Here is a 25844-nt window from a genome sequence, read left to right as displayed (position 1 = left end):
TTTATCCCGAGGAAGATAAGAGGTGCAAAACACAAATTAGGCTGGGGCATATTACTTTGAGTTCCGGAAGGAAGAAGAGAGAGCTGAAAAATTGTTGGGAATGGACATTGCCTGACAGAACAAGAAGAAAGACGAGTCCTCAGTTAGAAGACTGCTCCAGGTAGGAGAAGCGTGCAGATATCTGATGTAGAAATGGGTATTTCAGGCTCCAAACAGACTGCTGATCAGACGAGTAACAAAATCAGAAGGATAGCAGAGCATCTCAAGTTACAGAAATCTCACCCAAACGACGAAGTAAGTATCCCAAAATGAACGTATTTAAGGGACCAAGGAATGAATGTCTCAGGACAAAGATGATTAAAAAACTCAGATACCTCACATTACTATCTGAACTTTCTTTTCTTTAACATTCAGCATTACTAGATATTTCTGCCCTTCTTGAAGTTACTAAGTTCTAATGATATTTTAGGCTTTCAATGCAGCACAACAGTCATAAATTACAACAATATTTGATGAACATTTAAACATTTCAAGGCAATTCATAAGATGTGGTCTACCAAGGATAATTATTATTAATTTTACAGATACAGAATAGTTTTTCCAGTCCAAAGTCCCACAGCTGAGTTCATTGTAAATTGAACAAACAGCAGTGTGGGGGCAATATGGTTCCCATATAACTAGGATTTAGGAATTCGATTATATTTCTAAAGGCCCTCAAAATAGGCTGGTATAGCTTTCCTCAATTTGACAGTAGCAGCCAAATAGGAGAACAAGGCTCTGTAAACACCTGATATTAGACTGATAAAAAAATGTAGGATCCTATCAATCAAATGAAAAATTTTAAAATTTTAGTCACAAATTTAAATCATACATTTCACCTTTACAAACATTTCAGCTTTGATGCATTTTTAACAAAACCAAAGTGATGTCAATATTTTACACCCAAGTTGCAGTCTGGGGTGGATCTTTCACCTCACTGCTGAGGAACCATCATGATCTGAAAGGGAGAGATACACAGTTTTGCCACATAACTAGAAGTGCCATGGCAGTTTCTGGGATGTTCATTTAGAATATGGGAAAGGTAGATTCAAACCCCTTTTCTCAAGAAAGTGCCCAGACCATTGTGCTACGCAGGAATCTGAAGGAACTGTTGCAGCAGGTTAGACAAGTAGGTTTTTTTATCAAGCCTCCCTCCTGTACTATCAATATAAGCTTGTGGTCTCTATAAAAGCTAGTAACATTCCAGAGATCATGAAAGTATGGAGTATGTGTGTGACTAATGTTTGTTTAATGTTTAATCTGTATTATGAGTAATTTCAAATAGGGTTTAGGGACATAAATTGTTCAGATTGGACTAATTAAACAAGAACTGGTGTAAAAACCCGTTACTCATGCAGTTTATTTGGCTCTTGAGTGAGCTATGAATGCACGAATATGTATGTGCCCGTGTAGCCTTCCTTTGGGGCACAAGGAAAATGACACAGATTATTAAAATTGCATAGGCACCACGTGAGAATGGCAAAGGTGGCTGTAGAATAAAAATGAGGAAGTACCTGGCAAATGTCACCTAGAGCTGAAGTATTCCATTTGGTGTGATTAGTCCTCTGAAGTACATGATTAACTCTTAAAGCTGATACAAGGCACAATAAAAAGAAAAGCAGGAACTGAAAATCAGGAATACAGAAAAGAATGCCCCAAACTGATGGGCCCATGGGAGCTTCTTCCCTGGCTCTCTGCCTTGCTTTGGATTTAGAATTCAGGACATTATTCAGAAGACCAGGACTTGCTTTGGGTTTTCTGGACAATCAATCCAACAACTAGGATCCCAGGCATCAAAGCAGGGGAGGGTAAGTTCCCTTACCTTTACTTAGAAAGGTGAGAATTTCTCAGAATCAGGTAACAGTGAATTTTAACTGTGATGTGTCATACATGAATATTCCAGGTAACTATTCTAAGCAGTGCTAAGCAAAATAGGAGGAAGAAACTGCTGTTCATCCTCTTTAGTTTGTGAAAACTATCCTGAAAAATGTTTGGAACTAAAACAATATGTGCATTTCAACATGCTTTGAGATTTAAATCATTTTCATGAATACATCTGTTCATGAACCTATACAGTTTTAGGAATAAGGGGACTGGGTGACAGCAAAGCTATTACTGGGATAAACCTCATACTCAGAAAGGGGCTGGTTTTGCCCTTTTCCACCTGCTGTGGTAAAACTGCAGTCTGGTTTTGAAAAGCAGTTTTAGAACATTCAGATCTTATGAAATAGATGTTAGAGGACTGATCTTTTTTTTTTTCCAAAAAAAGAAAATCCATGTGCAACAAGGAATGAAATTAAATTGCATAAGTGATCAGCACAGATGCATTTCATAATTTTGCTTACATACACTAGTTCTGAGTCAGGAATACTCACTGAAACATGCTACTCTTGCAAGCACTACCTACTTTGCTCTGTTATTAATCACACGTGATGCAAGCACTCCCACCCATTTCTGAGAACAGTGTAGGCAGTCTGATAACTCACAGGCTTCAAGCTGCCCTTATAAAGTTGTTCCACTTCTGCACACTTCCTCATACTGCTAGTTTCTCTGTGAAGATGAAGCTGCTCGTTTACTTAGTCTTGCTGAAGACAGCTCTCCTCACTTTAACAAATGTGTTTGCAGTTATTTTAGAAGATGAAGAGGATGCTAAAGAAGGAAAACTTACTGAGACTTGTCCTGTAAAGCTCAAAACTAATCGGAAATGTGATGGAGGAGAGGATTGTCCTTATCAGATCAATCTGCCTCCTATGACCATCCAGTTACCCAAAGAATTCAGACTGCTTGAGAAGACTCTCAAAGAAGTACAGACCCTCAAAGAAGCAGTAAACAAGCTGAAGAAATGCTGCCAGCTGCAGGCAGATGACAACCAAGAGAGAGACAGTAGTAATGAATTCCAGCTACCTAATGCAGAAACTCCAGCAGAAACTAGCAAAATCCAAGATAACAGAGTAAAGGACCTGCAAAGCAAAGTTAACAGAATGGCAACCAGCTTGAAAAATGCAAAGAGCCAGATTCAGACACTGCAGGGTCGTTTAGAGAAGATGAGCCTCATAAATATGAACAATGTAGAACATTATGTGGACAGCAAAGTTGCTAATTTGACATTTGTTGTGAACAGCCTTGATAACAAATGTTCTTCTAAATGTCCAGCAATGCAACCAAGACCCGGTACGTAACCTGTTAATCCTTACTGCCTGTATAAGTTTTCTGTGCATTTTACAAATATTAGGCAAACAATTTATTTTAACTAAATAGCTGTGCTATTAACTTCACAAGTAAAGTATTTGCTCTTGTAGTGTTTATTTATACTGCTGTAAAATATTTCAGCTGCCACTAGAGGGTTACTGAGAACTGCAGGTGTTCAGTTCCTCCTAGAACTGGACTTTACTATGGGATTTAAAACATGAATTTTCAAATTCCCCCCCCACCCTTTTTTTTTTCCAATTCAATTAGTAAACATGACAAATTAACTTACTATTTTACACCCTACTACCCTTCATTAAGGATATTAAATATCAGTGAACTATGTATGTTTTCTCCTTGGATGACAAGGGGTAAACTTTCTCTAGGTGTGCCTTTATGGTTTTTTTTCAATGTGAAACTGTAATTATTCTGAAATAGTCTGCAAGTCATTATTAAACATCAAGATAATCTAGTAAACTTTTAAACAGATGGATAATAAAAGAATATTTCTACCATCACAGTGAATATCTGAAAGGCTTAGATAAAAAAGGTTAAGTACTTCTCTAGGGTAATGTATGTACTACCATTTTAATACTAAACCCTTAACATGAATCTAATATCTAAGCAATATAAAATAGAAAACAGGTGTTATCACTGACAAACACTTTTTTTCTATTACTTTTTAATTGTCCTAATTAAAATTAGGAAATAGAACTAATAATTTCTTTCTAATGTTGACTCATTAAGAGAAGATTGAAGTTTTTTTCAAAGTCATAAAGTTTTTATAGCACATATAAGAATCTTTCAAATCAAGAAATAGTCACTAGATGGTCTGTATATTCTACCACTTAGATCATACATATGAAGATAGGGTTCTCTAGAGATAAAGCAAAGGAAAATCAGGCTGCATTACAGTTTTTAAGCCTCTGTTGCTTAGCATTCAAGTTTAAAATAAAACTGTTCTTCTGTCTACCCATATTAAAAATTGAAGGATCTGCAGATGGTACAGTGTATGTACAGCTGAAATTCTTGACAGTGTGAAAACAGCAAATGAATAATAATAAAGGTAATGCATTTACTATATCAACAATCTGCTTAAATCAGATATATATCAGTATAAATCAGTTACTTTAATTCAGATATAAAACATTCACAAAAAGAATGATAATGGGAATGAATCAAATTCAAGTACAGTACTTCATAACAGACTAATTCCATTTTAGAGATTTCTCACACTGAAATGTTGAGTACTAATCATAGTATATCATCATGTGGATATTTCTTATATTTTACAGTAACTGATGCTAAAATTGTTTGTAGCAGCAATATGTACACTATGAAAACTAGCAAGGATAACAGCTACAACTTTTCCCCATACAGAAGCTATTCCTGCTTCCACTGAAAGTTAACAGCAAAACTTTATTTAAATAGAAGTTGGATTATAAAAGCATTTTAGCTGAAATGTATATTCTCTGTCAATATCTGCTCTGAAACTTGTTCCACCAAACATCTTACAGTTCAGTGAAATAATGAGACTGTTGTGGATTCAAGAAGCTTTCATAGATGCCTAGTTTTTTGTACAGGCAGTTTTTTGTACAGGCAAAAAAGGACTCCTGAGTCTTATCCTCTGCTGCAGCCTGAGAACACTCCTCTCTTTCAAGAAGCAGTTTAATTGTTTCATTTTTTTCTAGGAAAAATATGTCATTTAAGCAGGCACAGGCACATAAATTGAAATCTGCAATAAGAATGAACATTATGATTTTGACTAACTCAGAAATTCTGACAGTTCTCTGTATCACTTACTTAAGAACTTGGAATTATAATACCATTTGGTTGAACACAGTGTCATTACTTTATGACATTGTGGATCAAAAATGGATTTCCACTCTGCAGGAAAAACCTGGGGGTATTTTTCTTCTGAAAAGAATACATCATCTATCGATGCAAAAAAAAGCTGTGTTAATGGTACATGATAAAACTTTTTCTTACTGTAAAGCCAGCAATGCCACATAAACAGGAAAGCACCATCACTTTTCTAGCTTCATCTTTCTAGGAATAGTATTACTACAATAAATGAGACAATTTTATTACTTTTTTTTCCTGTTGTCTAAAGTACAGTCAACATTAAGACATGAAATATTCTTAATGATGTTATGTTCTGTATCAAATGATGTCAACTGAACAACAGCCAGGTTAATGTCATTCCCATATGGAGAAAGCTTTTTCTCTGACATACTGCCAGATGAAAAGTTAAATTATAGAAAGGGTTGTGATGGAATATCCTTAAATACAAAAAGCAGCAAGTGTCAAAAAACAAAGCATTAGAAATCTCGACTGAAGAAATTGGTCTGAACTTACAGGAGGTAGTGAAAGGATAAAGAGACGGGTAGAGATAAGGAGAAAGGGGAAAGGAAACAATCAAAATGCCCCCCTATTAGGCAGTTTTGATACACAAAGTCTTTAAATGTTTTTTTTCAGGCAACTATCTGATGCAGATTCTAGATGGCGTGAACTATAGAATAAACCTGATGGAAGAAAACTGTTTCTCTCTAGAACTGAAATTGCTGTAATTATTTCCTATGTAGAAGCCTATCCAATCCAAGTTCTGTATGCCACATCAGCCTGTGTGCTTATTTTGAAATTGAAATTATGTTTATTCTAACACTATCTGTTCTTCCCCCAGTTATACAAATAATGCAGAGAGACTGTGCTGATCATTACACAGCAGGCAGAAGGAGTAACGGAATCTACAGGATTAGCCCTGACCCCAGAAATGATAGCTTTGAAGTTTACTGTGACATGCGAACACATGGAGGCGGCTGGACAGTGCTGCAACGGCGTCAGGATGGTAGCACTAACTTTAACAGAACCTGGAATGACTACAAAAATGGCTTTGGAAACCTCAGCAGGGAGTTTTGGCTGGGGAATGACAAAATTCACCTCTTGACAAAGAGCCAGGAAATGCAGCTAAGAATTGAACTTGAAGATTTTAATGGTATCAGGGAGTACGCGAAATATGAACACTTCTATGTGGCCAACGAATATCTAAAGTACCGTCTAAGCGTTCACGGCTACAGCGGCACAGCAGGAGATGCCCTTCACTACAGCAAGCATTACAACCACGATCAAAAGTTCTTTACAACTCCAGACAAGGACAATGATAGGTATCCATCAGGAAACTGTGGGGCATACTACAGCTCTGGCTGGTGGTTTGATGCGTGCTTGTCTGCCAACCTCAATGGCAAGTACTACCACAAGAAATACAAAGGTGTTCGCAATGGCATTTTCTGGGGTACATGGCATGGTATTTCTGATGATATTCCCAGTGGATATAGGCAAGCCTTTAAGTCAGTAAAAATCATGATCAGACCCAAAAGTTTTGTGCAGTAATTATACACTTTTCTCTTAACTAGTCTGCATTGGATTGCACTCAAAATCTTACTTACTCAGTATTATACTCAGAACTCAATTATTCAGTTATGTTTGGCATAAAATAGTTCTAGACAAAACATACTTCCACATAAATTTTTAGAGATGGTTTGACCCATATAATGTTTTAAAGCCAGCATAAATATTTCTGAATAGTTATAGCTAAAACATAATAGAGGTTGAGTCTTGGTATTGTTATGTAAATATTCTAAACATTGCTTTTGGTGCTTTTACTGACTGTGACATACCAGAGAATTTAAAACTTCTAAATGTCTTCCACAAATCGTGTCTGAATGAACACCTTCATTTTAACCTGAAAATAACGCAGAGGTATAACGGATAATCTGTCAACACTTAGAAGGAAAATTAGTCTCTCTAAAACATCCTGACTTTGTAGATCATTTGTCCCTCACAACTTCAAAGGTATACCAAGGCAATATCAAGCAAAATTAGGAAAATTACTACAAGTTATTATTTTTAAAGGTCTAGGAAAGAGAGGGCCACACAGTTTGCCCAAAGACACAAAAAAAGCCTTGAAGAAAACTTATAAAATGAAGATGAATCCTCAAATCTTATCCTCTTTGTCAAAGATTATTCAAAGAAGTTGGTGAAGGAATTTAATAAAAGCAAGTGGAAATAATGTAGACAGCATGTAATGGAAGACAGTATTGCTTGCTCATTTTGGTGGTTCTGTTCAAGCTGAAGGTCCCATTTGTTGTTTATGGGAGAAAGGACCTGTTATGTAGCTTATTGCACATTTATGCAGCCAAGTAGACAGGTAGGAAGGACACACATCAAGAAGAATTCCTGTCTTTGTATTAATGCCTCTAAATACATACAAAAAGAGTTTCCAGTGCCATTTTGCTTTCTCCTCAATCTTTCAGGTAAGCCAGATGTTACAAGATGATTCTTGTAGAGACTCGAGCTCTCATTTAAGTACATCTCACTCTAGGTACCATTAGACCTTAAAATTGTAAGATTATAAATATTTATTTTGCAAGATACAAAAAGACTGTGTTCTCCCCATTTTCTAAGTACCCCTCTTGTAGCCACAGAAACATGAACTGGCAAGTATGAACAGAAAAGAGGCTGTGAAATACTTTTTTCTTCTAAGATGTTAACAAATGAAACAATAAAATTTTCAAATACTTCAAGAAGTGCAAATTAGAGATATTACTATTAAAGCTCATGTTGTAGATAGCAAGCACAGATTTGACTACATATATCTATTGCCTCACCTAGAAAGGACATGGCTCTATAATCACAGTGACTAACATTCTGAGTGGAGATGCAGCTTACCTCAGCAAGAGGCTGGTTTACTATGTTCCTTATGCCAATCTTGAGACACACATAAACTATACTAAGACTGTATTTCTTCACCAGTTAAAGTGTGGTCTTTGCTGGCATCACCTTTTTGATTAAAAGAGACATGCCAAAAAAAAAAGTATACACCTGACCTAATACTTTACAAATATGACCTTTACTGGGTTTTTTTAAGATGATAATGAAGAACTATTATGGTTACAAGTTATGCAAATGAGCAACAGTGGCAATTGCTAAATTGTAAAATATTAATATATATTTTAAGGAAGTAAATACTTTGAAGGCTATTTCAGTGTGAAGTGTAATTTGGTTTATTTTATTCCAGTTTTAAAGACTAATGGAAAATTTTAATTGCAAGATGTATAATCTTTGAGAACGTGTTTTGAAGCTATAGAATATTTATTTTGGGATAAAAAAGGATTGTCTAAACAACAAAAAAAAACTTATGATGTATTGGTTAGAAAAGTAAATATCTGCTTGCATATGATTATATTTAATCATTTTTCATGAAATGCACAATTTGCTCTTATTCATTATATGGTAACTAGCTAAGTATGACTTACAGTATCTACAAGCTTCTACTTGAAAATGTCTTTTTCCTGCTAAGTTGTTAGAAGAGAAACTCCTTTTGTTATCCTGTTTAAAAGAAACTTTGTAAAACACAGAAGTTCTATCAGAATAAGCAAATATGACTAATAGCACCTATAAAAGCCTTGTCTGATGTCTTTAAAAAGAAAGGGGTGGGGGGGGAGGTGTAATGTTGTTACACAAATCTGAGTATTACCTGCTTGGAACTGCTGTAGCTGAATCTTCATTGATATGTACCAGTTTTACAAAGTGTAACTTCATCTACTTGTTGCAAGTGTTATTTTTGTTTTTCCTTGGTAATAAAATTAAGTCACACTGTTAAAGCTGTACTACTGTCATAGATGTTTATGGGGACTACCAAAAAAATTATCATAAATTGTTTTATTGATTTTCTGTAAAAATTGAAGCAGTAAGAAAACACAGATAACTTTACATGGCTGACAAAGATGACTATGTGATGTGTCAGGAGAGTTACTGCTAGTAATGACAGTTCTTAAGAAATTAGTTTTATCACACTTCAGCTGCCAGATAATACCGAAGGCTGAAATCTCAGACATCTTTTTGAAACTACTCATATTTTGGAAGAGAAAAAACTAACTGCCCAATCCAGAGTTTACACAATCCATATCTTTGCTTCTCCTCTTTCATGTTAAACTCATCTGCTTTTTGTAGTACACACAACCTTTCACATCACATTCAAGTTCTATCAAAGCATGTGAATAGAAAGAATACCCCAAATTAAAGCATACAATTTTTTATACAAACAAAAGCATTCAGTCTCTGCTTTAAGGCTTAAGAATTCAAAATGTCTTCAGTTTACAGAAAATTGTGAATTTTAGTGAAGATGATTACTAACAGCGGGTTTGCTAGCAAAATACCTATGGGTTGTTTCCAAAAAATAAAGACACAAACCCATCTGTTCAATGTGATCAGCCAAGCAGACTGTAATGTCTTGGCTTTCTATGCATTGCTTAAACAAACAAAAAAAAAAACAACACACACACAAAAAAAAAAAAAAAACAGAAAAAAAGCAGAGAAGAAATGAAAAGGTCTAACAGCAGTGATTTTTTTTTTCCTTCCTTTTTTAAATGCAAATATCTATTTTCTTAATGGTATTTTTTGGGAAACACTGTGGTCAAATTCAGAGAGTGCATTGTGAACAACAGGTAGTTTGACAATTTAGTGGAAAATAAACAGGCATTTATGTGATTATTTTCAGATGAAATTAAGATGTTTCTCAATCCATACCTAGAACACCATGTTTATAACTTAAAGCAAAATAACTTTTTTTAAAAAAGGTGCCAAATTTAACTAGCTTCCATGACTTACACACCATAGAAAAATCGAAACAGGAAGGATGCAACTTCAAGGCTTCATAGAGAAAAAAGCTGTGATAAGAGCTAAATATTGGCCTACCAAGAAGGAGCTTTGAAATAAATTTTTATAAATGTGTTCTATGTTCTTTTTTACAGGAGATAAAAGAAAAATAATATGGTATATATGGACCTGAAGACATTGACATAAATTTCAAAGAAAAATGGCTGAGCAGTGACATCCACAGGCCCTGCTAAATGCAAATATTCCACTTACTAAACTGATCTCTTTCATTCACAGCTTTAATGAAACTTTTATGAAGTTATAATACTTCTGCCAGAAGCAAATTTGGCCATCACCCTCAATGGTAACCAAAATCGGAAAACAATGTATTAAGATGATGCGTCAAAACTGACCTTCACACACATCATGAGAACAGGATATGAATCAATATTATTTTTAAGTCCTTAAGTTCATCAATTTTTCTGATCTCAGTAAAAGAAGAATCCATTTGGAAAATAATCAATAACTGGAAAATGTACCCCGAATAACCTAATTATGTTCATATAATCAAGACAAACTCTAAGTCTAATTAATATTACACTTCTCCTGAAATAGTATGCCAACATCTAGAATTACACAGAAAATTAAAAGTATGTTTTATACACTTACTTTAAGCAATTACATGTAGTCAATGATTTTTATGGAGTAGGATCCACTTTGAGAAACAAATCCTCACTTCTTTCCTCTGACAGAATATAAAAGCCCCTCTCCTTACCTTTGCAGCTCAAACTCTAGAGGCTAAACACAAAGATAAGGATCCTTTCTCATGCAGATCTTTAAGGCTCTGTTCATTAAGGGGCATTTGAACACAGTTTTTTTGAATAAGGAAACCAGAAATCACCTTTTTAACATTTAAAATAACCTAATCTGTGTAACAGATGATTCTCCACCACTGGACATTTTTACCGAATGTATGTTTGGTGAACTGTGGCTTCCTCACCACGCAGTGTGCTGACATGTTGTAAGCCAAGGCCAGCCAAACTCAGTTTTAGCAAGATCACCCTGTTTTGGAGTATCAGATCTCAGATACATACTTTGGATGAGAAAAGGGGAAGAGGGAGAAAGCTTTGGAACATAAAACAGCAATATGCTTGTCATTTTAAGTCTCACAAGTCTCAAAAATTGTTGAGAAAAGGCCAAAACGCAAGAAGACGCTGCAGCTACAGGTTATTCCCTCGAGTCTTGCAGCTTTAGGGAGCTGGGTTTCCTCTGTGTGGCATGAAATCTGCACCTGACTTTATAACAGCATAGAAGAAACAACACATCACAAATGCTTTCAAACGTGCTTTTCAGAAATGAACAGAAATACCACCTGCTTTGTGATAACATGAACACATGCAACAGCTTTCCTGGCCTTGTTGCCGCACAACGTCACTTCAAGCGGTAAAAAGAATCTCTCAATTGGAGCATATTACACTGGGTCTGTTCTTTAAAAGCATCTGAAAATTCAGCCCACTCTGCTACAGCTTTTTATAGGAGTTACCACCAATTGGAACAATCAACTTACCTTTTGCAACAACCAATCATTTTAACATTCACTATGCAAGCTATTGCGTGCTTGCTGAAAGCTGTTGCAAAAAGCCCCAGACTCTAGTTTACAGACACACCATCTTCCCTAGCTGACTTCCCAAGTGACCGTATCAACAAAGTTAAAAAGGTTTATTTAATTAGCAGTCAGATTCCTATGGGTGGAGGTGGAGGCAACATCTGTCTTTGCTGCCTGTGCCAACCTATTTATACAGCTTTTTTGTTGTGCCAGGAGCCTTTGAAGCATGTAATGTGGAGTGCACCAGGATCAGCTTAAGTTTTAAATGTTGTTTGCATTCAACAGCTGTGTTAAGATTTTTACATCTTACCCACTGCTTTATATTTCATCCACTGCTATGGTTACCATGCAAAAATATACTGATGATCATAATTTATGGGAGTAGAAAGCACACTACAGTATATGTAGGTGAACAGAAATTAAATTGGCTATATTGGCTACAAAAAAAAAAAAATTCTACCTTAGTCTACCAAGCTAACTTTTCTAGGAAAAGTTTTCATTTAAAAATGTATCAACTTTATTTTTTTAAAAAAAGAGTTGTTTACACCTACCACTTAACCTAAGTTAGGAGAGAATTAAAAACCAGCCTGTTAGAAAAAGCAATTGGAAAAGGCTGTATTTTCTAGAGTGGCATTGTTAGACTTCAGAATGCCACAGAAGAAATATATGAAATACTGATTCTGAGTATTTATATTTGAAAGCTGTACCCAACCTTTATGTGACTTTCTCTTCTTTCCTGCAGCACAGATGAGAAGAAAGAGAAAAATGAAAAGTACCTTCCCCTCCTTGAACCACATTCTAACACTGAATGTACACATCATTCCATGACTTTAAAGCTCTCACAGCAAGCAAATCCACCTGAGCCAGCATCAGATGAGCTGAAGCGAAATTTGGTTGAGAAGTCACTGTCACTATACTGTTCATTTTTTTGGTAAACATGGAGATTTGCTCTGTGTTTCCAGTAGAACCAGGATTTCAGTTAACATCTTTATTAGCATTTCAACCACTTTCAACAGTCGGGGTAAGATGTTCATTAATCCCAGAAGGACTCAAAGTTTCAAAATACTCATGAAAAATATTCATGAAAGGTTCTTTCTGCTTCCTGACCTGGATGGTGGCAACAGGATTCTTGGACACCAGCAAAAAGAAACATAGCATGATAGTGATGATTGCCATCAAGAAAAAGCAGTGCAAAGGAAAGATTTGGTGCTGATATCAGATAGGGAGCAAAGTCCATTTTATCTTTATAGGATACAGAGTGCAACATTAGACCGATCAAAGAAATCTCACAAAGGAGTTTATTCTTCTGCAGGTATCAATTTAGTACATAAATGGATGACATTTATTACCAGAAAGAGATTATTGGGGTACCTTCCAAACAAGGTATCTGCTGACTGAATCTGGTAAATAGTGAAGCACTTTTCATTCACAAGTACACTAGTGTAGGGAATGAATAGCTCCATCACAGAGTCCACTACAAAGACATGAAAAACAAATGCTGCAGAATCCTTCTTCTAGTAATGTTTTAAAAATAGATGTATATATTTGAGTGAACTAACAACTATCTCTCTAACTGAAGAACTAATACCAATGAAAGAAAAAGAAAAAACACAGCATCAAAAAGCTCAGAGACATCAATCCTGAGTAAAGCCTAATAAGAACTTCTAATATATACTAACTGAAAAAGACCTCACACTGTGAGAAGTTACCCTCCCACCATTTGATTTCTCCTTTTTTTTTTTTTTTTTCCAGAAAAAGAAGAGCTTGTACCTAATTTATAAATAAACAGAATTACCTGAAGAGAATTCAAAGATACTAGGCTCCATGACTGATTCTCCTCCTGCCTGAAAGAACCTGAGAATACTAGTTTTTGGATAGTCTCTTGAATCAAAACCACGAACCAGTAGGCTTTGTGAGCAATTAATCAACTTTATTAAATCGTCAAAATTTTACAAAGATAAAGTGGATAGAAAACTGTTCCTGGAGCATAGCTGTCAATGATTCACTATCAAATTGGAAAGACGTATAGAGTAGGGGTCTTTTTTGTGTCTGGGATTAATTGTGATTTGGGTAACAAAACAAAAACTAAGCAACAGAAAAAGATTTGAAGTCTATAGTAGATTACAACTAAACATCAACAGCATCGTTATGACAATGGATGTTTTATTTGTATATGTTCCCATTAAAACAGGAAAGCCTGGATCAGGTGGAGGAAAGGAAATAACAACTTCAGTGTCCAGAGGAAAAAAATGTTACTATGAGGAGCAGGGATGGGCAAGAATTATGGGGACAAAAATTATGAAACTGGGCAGAAGGCAATTTGTTAATCAGTCTTTTTTGTTTTCATTCTGTCTAATCTTGTCATTTTGAGCACTGATTCCAGTTTCATGTCATGTTCTGTTGGTTTTTATATTCAAATGGAAATTTCAATATGTCCTGCGCAGCTTTAGCAGTAGTAGCAGTGTTGTAACAAGGATAATATAAGGATAAAGGGAGAGGTAAAATGTATTCTATTACCACCTGTTGAAAAAAAAAAAAAAATTTGCATGCAAAGGATGAGTAAAATTCAGACCATTTTGCTGAAGCTAGCTGCTAGTCAAATATTTATTTTATAAAATTAATAACTCTTGAAATTTAGAAATGTACGTGTCATTAAATACATTTCTTGCTGCCTTTTAAGAATCAAAGTACATATACATGGTCTATAATGCACTACATTCAAAATGAAAACAGCATAATTTATTGCATATTAATGTAGCATTTACCTAAGTAATATATTTATTTCATCATACAGGTACTAGACCATGTAGTTTTCCATGGAAGTTATTAACATGATGCAGACTGATTTATTTCTAATGGTATGCAGTACAAGAAAACAGGATATGAAGAAAGATTGACAAGTCAAGAAATTCAGCTAGAAGTATTAAAGGTCTTTATTTCAAGGACATAACAACAAAGGCTAAAAAAGTGGAAAGTTCATTTTGTGAATGTCAGTCCTCTAACCAACAGCAGTAGAAGTAAGTACCGAGTTAGACCTGATGTCAACTTGGTAATAAATAAAATCACATGGTGAAAAGAAGCAAATCATGATGGACTGAGTGGCTTTTCTTCAAACCTCTGTCCAGTTTTTAATATTTTTACCTAACACACAAAGCTAAAAAATGTTCCTATGTGTTGTTAATAATGAGAGAGAGAGAGTGTGCATGTGTGACTTCTCATTATTTGTATCTTTGCCTATCTGCTGTTTACATGAGAAAAGAGACTGACTTGACTGGAAGGTTTACCGCTAGAAAGGATATATCTGTTCTCAAATAAATCTAATAATATCAAAAGGTGTCCCTTCTAATAAGTATTTGCTGCTATGCAGGCATAAATGACTAGCCAGTAAACCAGAGAAAATATGATACAGTCCTGCTTCTGTGGAAAAATTCTGAAAGCTATTCCAAGAAGCTGAAGCCAGTGTCAATGCAACAACCTCTGTGGTGACCAAAGTCATATTATTTATCTCTGAATTATGTATAAAGTTCAACAAAGGAAAACAAACACGTCAGTGGAAGAGAAGAAATGTGAATAAGTGATGAAAAGCGAAATCGGCCCATAAAGCACAAGTACAAACTGTTAAAAATTATGGTAAGAATAAATGAGTCATATTTCCCTTTTAAAAACTGACAAAATGACCGAAAGACCTCATTTATGAAATCTTATGCAAATTGCTTACTTCAGTTTTCCACTGCACTTTTTTTTTCCTGAGTTGGGAACAACTTCCAATACTAAGGTTACCCTATATTTCCCATTAATGGTTTACAATGTTATCAGAGTTAAACAAGTTGGCCTTAAATTTGACATGCAGAATAACCTCACTGGAAAGATTCTTTGAGGGAAAAAAAAAAAAAAAGCCAAATGATCTGATAATTTTCTAGAATAAGTCCAGAAAAACAAGTTTCACCGTGATTAAAAATAAGAAAAACAAAGCAGAAATGTAAAATATGTTTTAGAACATTATACCATTTAGTTTTATTTTAATTGGGTTAGGGTGGGGGGTAAAGATATCTTGTACTAGATATGTGCCTCTTGTTGACATACCAAAAATTCTACCACAACTGAAAACCTATAGAAAAAGGACAGGAGTAGCTGAAAATAAAGTACTCCCCAAAGTGCAGTTTCCATAGTTTCAGTAGACAGAAGGATTTCTGTAAGGCGAGAGGTCAACTCTCTTTGAGAGTTGAGCTGTCCTGGACTTTTGCAGCTGCCTTGAACTGAGAAGAAAGGGGTTTTGTGCTCCAACAATATCGGAAGCTGTGGGCTCACCATATACTGGCACTGAACTGAAAGGGAAAATCTCTCTCCCTCCTGTATACTTCACTTGAATGTACAAGAGATTAGAGAGAGATTGGCTGTGCAGCTTCATGCTATGTTCAGTATGATCTAATAGCAAGAAAAGAAAGGGGCAGTCCTATTTTTCTGTTCACTACAGATTCTTGCCCCTTCCTTTCTACTGACGTTAGGTCCAAGGCAGAGACAGAGAGCTGGGCTGACACACCAATCTGACAGATCCAAGCTCGAAAGAGCCCAAGGTAAAGCAACTTAAAGTAAGAACTTTAAGAAAAACATGAAGTATGAACAAAGCCTGCTTATAATACAAGATGTACATTTTATTATAAACAGGGAAGAAATTGCTCCCCACTGTCACTGTGGTTAAGGCAAGAAGAAAGCTACATTATTCACTCCAAAGGAAATTTAAACAGGGATTTAGGAAAAGCTTATTTTTAAAAAAACTATAGCAATGAAGTGTTGGAAGAGGACACTGAAAGAGCTATCTCCATCACTTAAAGTTTTAAAGAACAAATGAGACAAATATCTGCAGAGAATCTACTTCAGTGTAAATTTTGGATCAGATGATCTCTTTATGTCTCTTCTGGCATTACATTTTTAAGGATTCCATTTGATACGTATTAGATATCTTAAATTCTAAAATACTTCAAGTATTCAGAAAGTTTCCTTAACACAAAAAAAATTCTGCAAAAGAAACTGAGTTCCAAAAGGTTTCTTCTATCATCATCAGTTACTAGTGCCTCAGGAGCCATTTACCTTAGATTTTTCCTGCAACAATTAAGCGTTTCTAAAAATCACGATGCAACTATCTCCATAATTAGAATACTACAGAAACAAGACCTCTCTACTACCCTCAAAGTCATGATAATTGAAAAAAATAACGTTTCTCTTTCTCTTAAGGACACTATCCCCAGCAAGAATATGCCCCATATATGTTTCTGCTTCACGGAATGTTCTTCCCACTTAGACAAAAAATCAGAGAAGAAATAGGAAGCTACAGACAGCCTATGGTAACAACCTTCAATTACTAACAAAATATACATTTCAGATTAATTGATTTGGATACAATATGCACTGTTATAGTCAGAGAAAGCTGGGGCACATGGTACCTCATCTAAACACTGAAACGCAGGACTTGCTGTCACATCAGTGGATCCCTCATCTTGGTGATAAACTGTTGGAGCTAGAGCACAGATAGGTTGCTCCTTCTTGGTTTCCAATTCTGTATCACTGGAACTAGAACTTTCTTCACCAGCTTGATTCATTGTTTGAAGTTCTAGGAAGTAACAAAAATACCAAAATACAGTTAATTAGATCCAGGGATATATATGACTGTGCAAGATATGTAGATCTCCTGAGATCTCCTCACGTCAGAGCTCCTATGTAGTACTAACATTTCAGTTATGTACCAGGTTACATTTTTAGTATCTGTGACCTCTGCTAAAATAATACAACCCTGAAAAATATCCAAGTGAACTAATTCAAGAGTAATAATAAAACTCACAGAATACAAGCAGTATTTTGATTCCTGTAGAGTGTGGGAATCCCTTTTTTCTTCCCCAAAAGAAGGACCTTTAAAAGAAGCTAAAATCCAAATTTTATAAACATAGCTTGGTTTAAGCTTTATCCTGAAGAAAACTCTTTTTCACATTAGGTAACAGAGTTTTTTTAATAAATACACAGAGAGAGAAATAAAAGAAAGATGGAAGAACTAGGGTTGTTGGAAAAAATAACCTTCCTACAATTATATTGTAGAAAATCCCACTTTCATAGCTCTCATTTAGGAACAGAAATCTCTAAGATTCTTGCATTAGGAACAGCTAGATCAAGGACATTTATTAATTATTTCTGAGCAAGATGAGACCTAATGTCAACGAGTTACTATAACTTCATGTAACTTCACTTTGTGTTTACCATCTCAGTCCAGCACTTAAGAATTATGTTCCCAAGCATCAATCATCAGAACTGTCTGAGGTGTCTGAAAATGCCAAGATGGAAGAGGGAAACAGGAGGTTGAATACAAGGGGGTACAATGCTCCTGATACCCTGATAAGCCAGCAATGTCCATCAGGTTGCTACTTGTCATTATATCAAATGCCAATTAATAGCTGCCAAAAATATCTTCCGGCACAACAATATCTTGGGAGTTTTGTACATTCAACAAGTTTTGAAATATTGATCTTTTGCAGCATGAAACAAGACACAAACATTTCAGGAGAAAGATATAAGAGAGATAGGATGACTAAAGAGAGGCAATAAGCATCTGACACAGGGAAGAGAGGGGAAGAAGGACTTTTGAAGCACACAGAAATCTTGCCATGACAGTGAGATAGGGGAGCCATGGAGTATTTGCAGAGCGAAGCACAGTGGAAAGTGGAGATGGAGGATACAGGGAGGAATTCAACAATTCCCTCACAAGTTCACTGAAGCTGGCTGTAGATGAAATGAATGGACAAATCAGTACCACAGTATATTAGTTTGAAATTTTGGGAGAAAGACTGCCAACTTCTGCAAGTGTTCACCTCACATCAGCAGGTCTTTCTAGATTAATTATCATGCAAAATAACTATTATTGTAACCTGCTATGGGACAAAATCATAAAACCCCTATGAGCTTCCAAAGATGCAGAACACACCTCAAATGAGTCAGCCTTGACATCATTCAGCCTTTCACATAAAATATTGGAGATCTTTCTCTTTTAAAAGAGAGCTTTTTATTATAAATTAAGGGCAATCAAAATTAAAACTGTAATAAAATAAAAAAGAAATTTTGAGAATATTTCAATACTATATACCAGATTTTTCCACTGAACCAACCAGAACAATTTTGCATTCCAAAGCCAGAAAGCTGACAATTAAGAAAAAAAAAAACATTTATTTTTATAATTGTGGTGGGAAAAAGGATATAAAAATGTTGTGTTGTGTGTATCCACCTTTTGAAAAATCACTTATCTATAAGGGTAGTGAAATTTAAACTGGCAAGTTTATGACTTTCTTCAGTGCTGCTTGGAATTCCTTCAGGAACATTTTGACTTTTAGAGAGATTTCAGCGGCTGTATTTGCTTATGGAAAAAAAAGCAATTTCATGATCCCTCCTGGAGGAGTCAAAACATTGTGAAACAACTGTAAACATCATAGAGGCCAAGAAATAAACTCTGAAATACTGTACATAAACAAGCATACACATTTATAAATAGACAGCAATTTTTCATCTCTAAAGAACCGCTGAATATTTTAGCATATGCATTTCATGTTTATGGCTGCTGCTTTATTAGTTCCTCTAAACATACTGGAAGAGTTTAGACAGAGGGAAAAGCACAGTGGCAGAAATTCTAAGCAGAACAATGCCAAAACCTGAGAGGTTTATGGGTGTAGGCATTTTTGTTGATACTTGTATGTGAACCATACAGTTGATGTCAGTCAAACAATACACTTCCTCACAGTATGGTTATACAAGAGATTCCTCTTCAAGACTCCAATTTGCTGAGCAAAAAAACCTATCTTCTGAATCTGAAAAGTTTATAACATTATGTTAAGACACAACTACAGACAGCTGAGACAGAGGGCAACAATGACACAGCCTTAGCTAGTGTGATAAGCACTACTCTCCACTCTTTTTAAGAGGGATGTGGACAGACTGTAACACAAAATAAGTATGACTACGGGACATTAAAATAAGTTCAGCATCCTTCAATTACATACTACATAACTAAATTTAAAATTCAGTTTATATAAAACTGGATGTATAAAGTTCAACAAGCAAAGTGGAAAAAATGTATTTTTGCAGTATCTGATACTACAACAGTCTAATTCAATAGACTAACAGTCTAATTCAAACAGAAATGAAAGGTGGCATGATTTCTAAATTTACAGAATAGTTCAAATCAAATTGATTGATTGATTTTGATTGAAATCAAAAACATCAAATATGGATGTTTTCAAACTGTAGAACTGCAAATATCACAGCCTTAATCCAACACACAGAATTGCAGAAAAAGGGAATTACAAGCCTCTTTTGGAATCCGGATCAAATTAGGCTGAGATCTGTCTTGTGAAACAGCTTTAGGACAGCAATAATAGTAACAGTTTGAACACGGATTCCCAAGACTAATGCCAGCATCTTTACTTCAGTATCTCTCTAGCAAACATCAGTGTTCATACATATACACAAATCAGTGCAGAATCCAGATAGGATTAGCTGCATTGACCTTCCAGAGTGACAGATGAAAAAAGCAGTAAAATTTCATTTTGAACATGAGAGATGTAGCTCCATTTATGAAGATACATCAACTAGACTAATTAAGAAGACACAAAATTTATAAAAATCTCCGTTGAGGGAACTACACTTCAAGTGGTTGACTTCGTTAACATATACTCATGAGCCCCTTTAAACTTTATCTTAATCCCTTGCATTTATAAAATCAGAATCATAGAATCATTTATGTTGAAAAAGACCTTTAAGATCATCAAGTCCAACCATTAATGTAGCACTGCCAAGTCCACCACTAAACCATGTCCCTAAGCACCACATCTACACATCTTTTAAATACCTCCAGGGATGGTGACTCAACCACTTCCCTGGGCAGTCTGTTCCAGTGCTTGACAACCTTTTTGGTGAAGAAATTTTTCCTAATACCCAATCTAAATCTCCCCTGGCACAACTTGAGGCCATTCCTTTTGTCCTATTGCTTGTCACTTGGGAGAAGAGACCAACACCCACCTCGCTACAAACTCCTTTCAGGTAGTTGCAGAGAGCAGTAAGGTCTCCCCTGGGCACACTGCTGGCTCATATTCAGCCACTGTCAACCAGCACCCCCAGGTCCTTTCCCACCAGGCAGCTCTCCAGCCACTCTTCCCCAGGCCTGTGGCGCTGCTGGGGGCTGTTGTGACCCAAGTGCAGGACCTGGCACTGAGCCTTCTTGAACCTCATATGACTGGCCTCAGCCCATCGCTCCAGCCTGTCCTCTGGACTCGCTCCAGCAGGTCCACCAGTCACAGTGTGGTGATGCTTTGCTGAACACATCTCCTCTCCCCTTGAACTCATACCAAACTTTCAGTATCTGCAAAATCCAGGGGAATGGAGATCTTCATCTTACCTCTGCATGACCCTGAGTAACCAGTGCTTTTTCTTTGTTTTGAATCTGGCTCCTTGATGTGACCTAGGATTTTTACTGGATGAGTTACTGAATAATCACCTTTCTGTGCCACTAGGTTTTTTCTAACACTGTATCTCCATTTGATAATCCTTTTTCTAGGTTGAAGAAGTCAATCCAGCTACTGTCACTGGCATGAAAGCCCTTCTCTGCCTTCCACTGTCCTTGTCACCCTTCTCCAAACTTTTCCAGTTCTACCATATCCTCTTCAAGGAGAAGGGAAGAGATGAGACCTACAGATAATAACATAGGAGTACCATGGATTTATTCAATTGCCCACTGATCTTCTTTTCATCCTCTAAAATTTTATTTCCTAATGCTTCTTTCCTAAAGTTAAAGCTTACGGTCTTGTAAACAGCAGACCTGTTTTAATTGGGTAGAGCCTGTGCTTTGGCATGAAGGGATGTATCTTTAAATGACAACACTAAATGATCATTAAAATTATATCAGGTAAAATAGGGGATTACAGTATGTATGTAATTGAGAATGGATTGTTTGACTGTACAGCTTCACAGACAACTACATTTGGGGAAATGAGAGCACACTGCATACCTAAATTGCTTAACAATTTCTGTTATAAGTTTCATTGTTTCCCCTTGTTTTCAAGTCCCTGCTATTTGGGATGGAATCACCCTGAGCCACACACAGACTTTATCTGCTGGAGTTCTAATTAGGTATGGCTAAGATAGGGAAAATTTGAATTGTAAGGTTTGCCACTTCCCTCTTCATGTGGTTTCCATGAAGAACTTAAATTTCCTCAGAAAATTTCTGGTAGTGTGACAAACAAAAAAGCTCTGAAATCTGAACCATTGTGTGCTTTGGACACTCTCTCTGCCATCCATGAAAAGAAATGGTTACCATCACTACGCGCACACCAAAATACTGAGGGGAAAACAAACAAAACATGCTTTGCCTACCCACTGAAACCTAGACATGCCTTGAAAACTAGGAAGGTTCATGGAAGCAGTTCAGAAACACATCACTGAAAAAATACAAATTATAAAATACAAATAAAGGGATTAGAACAGCGTAATACAAATATTTCATAATAGAAACAAGAAGAATTTTTAATAAACTTGGGAAAAATATCCTGACTACAAAATTCTCAAACCTTATGATAGGGAGGAATATTGACAAGTAGCTAGCCCTGTGTGTGGTGAACCTTGCCCAAATCCTGGATGTTAACTTGAAGTGTTCTTGCACCTGCAGATAGGAGCCTCATCACGAGTGTAACACCAGCAAGAACACTCCTGCAGGGTGGCCCCGTTTTCCTGAGTAGTGAGGTAATGTTATTTCTTCATTACAATTATAGCAAATGGGTGAACTTAATCCTGCCCAGACAGACTAAGCTTATACACTGTGGGTATCTGAAGCAGTCTGATCTTATTCTGTGATTAATTCCAAATATAAAAGTTAGAAAAATTCATTCCATCTATAGCCTCGCCTGTATGTCCTATTTATTTAATTCCTCTTCCCTTAAAATCTCTCTCTCACTTACTTTAGCCTAAAAGCGCCTCTTAAAGCCAATGTTTTGGCTTTAAAATCTATTCTAGAACACTTATAATGTCTAGGTTTTGTTATCTTTTGCATGAAATACAGAATATTCTTTGGCTTTCAACACCGTAAGTAAGTATCTGGCAAAATGGTTAATAAGTATTGTAATCCATTAAGGAATCACACAGACATCTTGAAATTGAAGCTCCAATTAAATCTTCACTTATAAATTTGATATAGTTTTCTTTTCCTGCAAGTGACGAGTCAGAATATTAAAGATGTAAATAAATCTGATTTTACTGTTGGACTCTGCTACATGCCATGCCAGCTGATATGGGATCAGCTGGAATTCAGTCAAGATAAAGCACTAAAACCATGAAGTTTCATATGCATGGAGAAAGAAGAACTTCTTCCTAGCAATTACTTTTTATCTCTTTTCTTCAGTATTTTTAACTATGTGAGTATGCTTAAACTGTATCGAATAAAAAAACCCAACATGAAACAGTGAAATATATACATAGGTGAGGCTAAAAGATCTTTCAATGGTTTCTTGAATAAAGTTCTCAATTATGCAAAACTTGACAATATTAAAGATGATTCATAGCATAGTATGGAGCCCAAACTGATAAACCTCTGCCTACATGAAGAGCATCAAATACCAAGATACTAGGAGGAAAGGGGGGCAGTGGGACAGCGGCACTAACGTTTACGAGGCGGTAGGAGACGATGATAAGGAACAGCAAGACGGACTTCAGGGAGAAAGGGGTGGCAGCCATAAACCCTACCCAACCAAAGACCCGGGACTCCCTTTGATGAGTCGGTTAATAGAGCTATTTGTTGAATTGGCTGTCATCTAGCGGAATTATAGCACATTGCACCACACTTCTTTCAGGTCTGTGTTTCCCTGACAAATTATAAAATGTTTAAATTTTGTATTTGGTCTCAAGAGTAAGATTTTTATAGTATTTTTTCCCAAAATCAACTATTTCTGAAGACTTGAAAAAACCCCACTTCTGTCTCACGTCATGTCTGAAGATATTTCTTGATACATTTTTGTCTTAGAATTCTTTTTTTCTATACTAAACAATCATATGGCAGGCTGGCCCTTTTTGTGTTTCATTTAATGATTTTTGAGATTGAATAATGTAAACCAATGAAACAATTTAACTTGAAGGACTTTACTGATGAATATGAATCTTTAATCAACTTTCCATAGTGAAAATTACAGATGGACCAAAAAGCTAGCACCACCTTCTTTCCTCTTGGACACTCAGTTCTCATTTCGGATTCCAAAATAATCAATGCCAGACAGTGATAAAAATGGAAATGAGATGAAAAGAGCTTGACAACCAAATAGCATATTGCATGGGTTGCACAGTTATTTTTGGAAAAGAAGAAAAACAATACATGGAGTGTAAAAGCCAGTAAATCAGTAATGTAACAGCCTCAGATTTCATTATTTCTTGTGTTGCAATGTAGCTAAAACAATGCACCTTTCCATGCACGTTTCACTCTCATTACTGGCAGTAATCTGTATCTCTCACAAGAATGCAGCCTCTGACTTTACATCGTCTATTCCCACATCCCCCACCTCATTTTTTTAAATTATTATACAATGATAATGTTGTCTATGAAGCCCATAAAAGTCTTTTAAGTTGAATTCAGTAGTTCCCCACTTGTTTGTAAACTCTATAAGGATAATTGTCTCATGATGTCTTTGTACAGGACTCAGGAAAACGTTTATTTGACTGGCTTTAGAACTGCTAGGCTGTATGTTAACTGTTAAAAAGAAAGTCACAGTAAATAACGTGTTAACCGAGCTCTCTCGACAGAGCCCAATTCCGGAGCCCCACAATACCACTTTTGAAAAAACCTGTTTTTCCAGCACATCTGCCAAACTGCTTCTTCATCCTCAGACTGAGGACATTTCACTACATGCAGTCTCACTGTAGGCTTAAGTGTAACAGAGCCAAGGCTGCCACCCAAAGCCCTGCCATTTCCCCCTTCCCATTGCTCTCTTTTTCCCTGCCTCCCCCTGTGCCTGCGGCGGTTGCTGCATCCGCAGCTACGCAGGCCGAGACCCGGCCAGCACGGCCCTTCCATTGGAAACTAACGCTCGGCCGCACCACGATCAGCCCAAGGCGACCATAGAAAGGGCCCTCACGCCCTGAGGTACCTCGTTTCTGGGCCCCGCGGAGCGGCGGGGAGACTCCCGGCACCCAGGGGCGCGGGCGGAGAGGGCGGGCCCCGGCCCACCCGGGACTTCTCGAACCGCACTGAGGCGGCCCTGAAGCCCGGCGCCGCTGAACGCGCCTTCCACCTCTACGCTGGAGCCGCGGTTGCCCCGGCCCCGGCCCCGGCCCCGGCCGCCGCAAGTCCCCGCAGGCCGAGCAGCCGCCGGGCCCTACCTGTGCGGCCGCGGCCGGCCCCGCCCCACCCCGCCGCGCGGCGTCCCGCGTTCCCATGGCGACCCGGCCCGCAGCCTTCGGCTTCCCTCGCCCTCGGCCCTCACCCTCGCTTCTGATTGGCTCTAGCGTTCCGCCCCGCTGCCCAATAGAAGCAGAGCGCGGAAAGGCTCCGCCTTCCCGCTTCGCTGATAGGCCGGTGAGTGCGGTCGGGGCCGTCCCTTTTCCAGCGGCCGTAGTGCCCTCCGCGCGCCGGCGAACTACGGCTCCCGGCAGCCTCTTCGGCGGGTGGGCGGGGCTGGAGCCTGTCGCCGCCGGGGCGCGCGCCAGCGGCCACCGCCTGTTTACCCGCCGCCCCGGTGCCTCCGCCCGCGGGCAGCCGCGTCACGGGGTAACGGCCGCCCGCCGCGGCCTCGCCTCGCCTCGCCTCGCCTCAGGGGTCTTCAGCCGCGGCTCCCGGCGCCTGCGGCCCCGCCGGGCGGCATGAGGGCTCTGCCCCCGCGCTGGGGGCCTCTGGCGGTGCGGGCGGCGGGCGGGTGGTGGGGGCCGCCCGTCCCCCGCCGTGGCTGCAGCGGCTCCGCCGAGGCCGGCGGCCGTGAGCCCCTTCAGGAGTGGGCGCTGGCGGTCCGCCCGCGGGGGCGGCTGCGGGTGCGGCTGCCCTGTCAGGTGAGCGTCCGCCCGCTGGACCCGGAGCGCTACCCGGGCGCGGACCGCGTGCTGGTCGCCGTCAGCGGCGCCGGCGGCAGCCCCCGGCCCCGCGGCCAGCAGCAGGACCGCGTCCGGGTGGAGTACGACGAGGCGCTGGAGCAGATGGCGATCGTCGCGGACGGGGTGGACAGCAAGGCCGCCGTGGACGTCAGGACGCCCGTGAAGTTCGGTGGGTGAAGCGGAGGTGCGGGTCTCCCGGCGTCCTCGGCGCGGGGGGCGGCTGCCCGCCCCTCCCGCCGTGCTGGCGCTCGGAGCCCGGCGGGCG

At 38.2% G+C, this 25844-nt stretch overlaps 3 protein-coding genes across 3 annotated transcripts in view; 2 read left to right on the top strand and 1 right to left on the bottom strand.

Moving 5' to 3' along the window:
* The window catches only part of CCDC146 (coiled-coil domain containing 146), a 78042-nt gene extending 53093 nt beyond the window's left edge, over positions 1-24949 (bottom strand). Inside the window, 2 exon segments of the mRNA XM_074901612.1 lie at positions 16930-17096; positions 24875-24949. Of these exon segments, the coding sequence (XP_074757713.1) occupies positions 16930-17085 (156 nt within the window). The 5' untranslated portion in view covers positions 17086-17096; positions 24875-24949.
* On the top strand, positions 2434-8875 carry FGL2 (fibrinogen like 2). Its single transcript, XM_074901611.1, has 2 exons — positions 2434-3210; positions 5909-8875. The coding sequence occupies exons 1-2, from the start codon at positions 2472-2474 to the stop codon at positions 6613-6615; spliced, it is 1446 nt and encodes a 481-aa protein (XP_074757712.1). The 5' UTR covers positions 2434-2471; the 3' UTR covers positions 6616-8875.
* A 225-nt stretch (positions 24950-25174) lies between the features above and the next one.
* Positions 25175-25844, top strand: part of FAM185A (family with sequence similarity 185 member A) — a 40347-nt gene continuing 39677 nt past the window's right edge. Inside the window, exon 1 of the mRNA XM_074903383.1 lies at positions 25175-25748. Coding sequence (XP_074759484.1) covers positions 25355-25748 — 394 coding nt within the window. The 5' untranslated portion in view covers positions 25175-25354. The remainder of the gene's footprint in view (positions 25749-25844) is intronic.

The sequence above is a fragment of the Athene noctua genome, chromosome 3 (assembly GCF_965140245.1).
Source record: "Athene noctua chromosome 3, bAthNoc1.hap1.1, whole genome shotgun sequence".
Classification (NCBI taxonomy): domain Eukaryota; kingdom Metazoa; phylum Chordata; class Aves; order Strigiformes; family Strigidae; genus Athene; species Athene noctua.
Note: the sequence above shows the minus strand (reverse complement) of the source record. Positions and strands in the feature narration are given on the sequence as shown.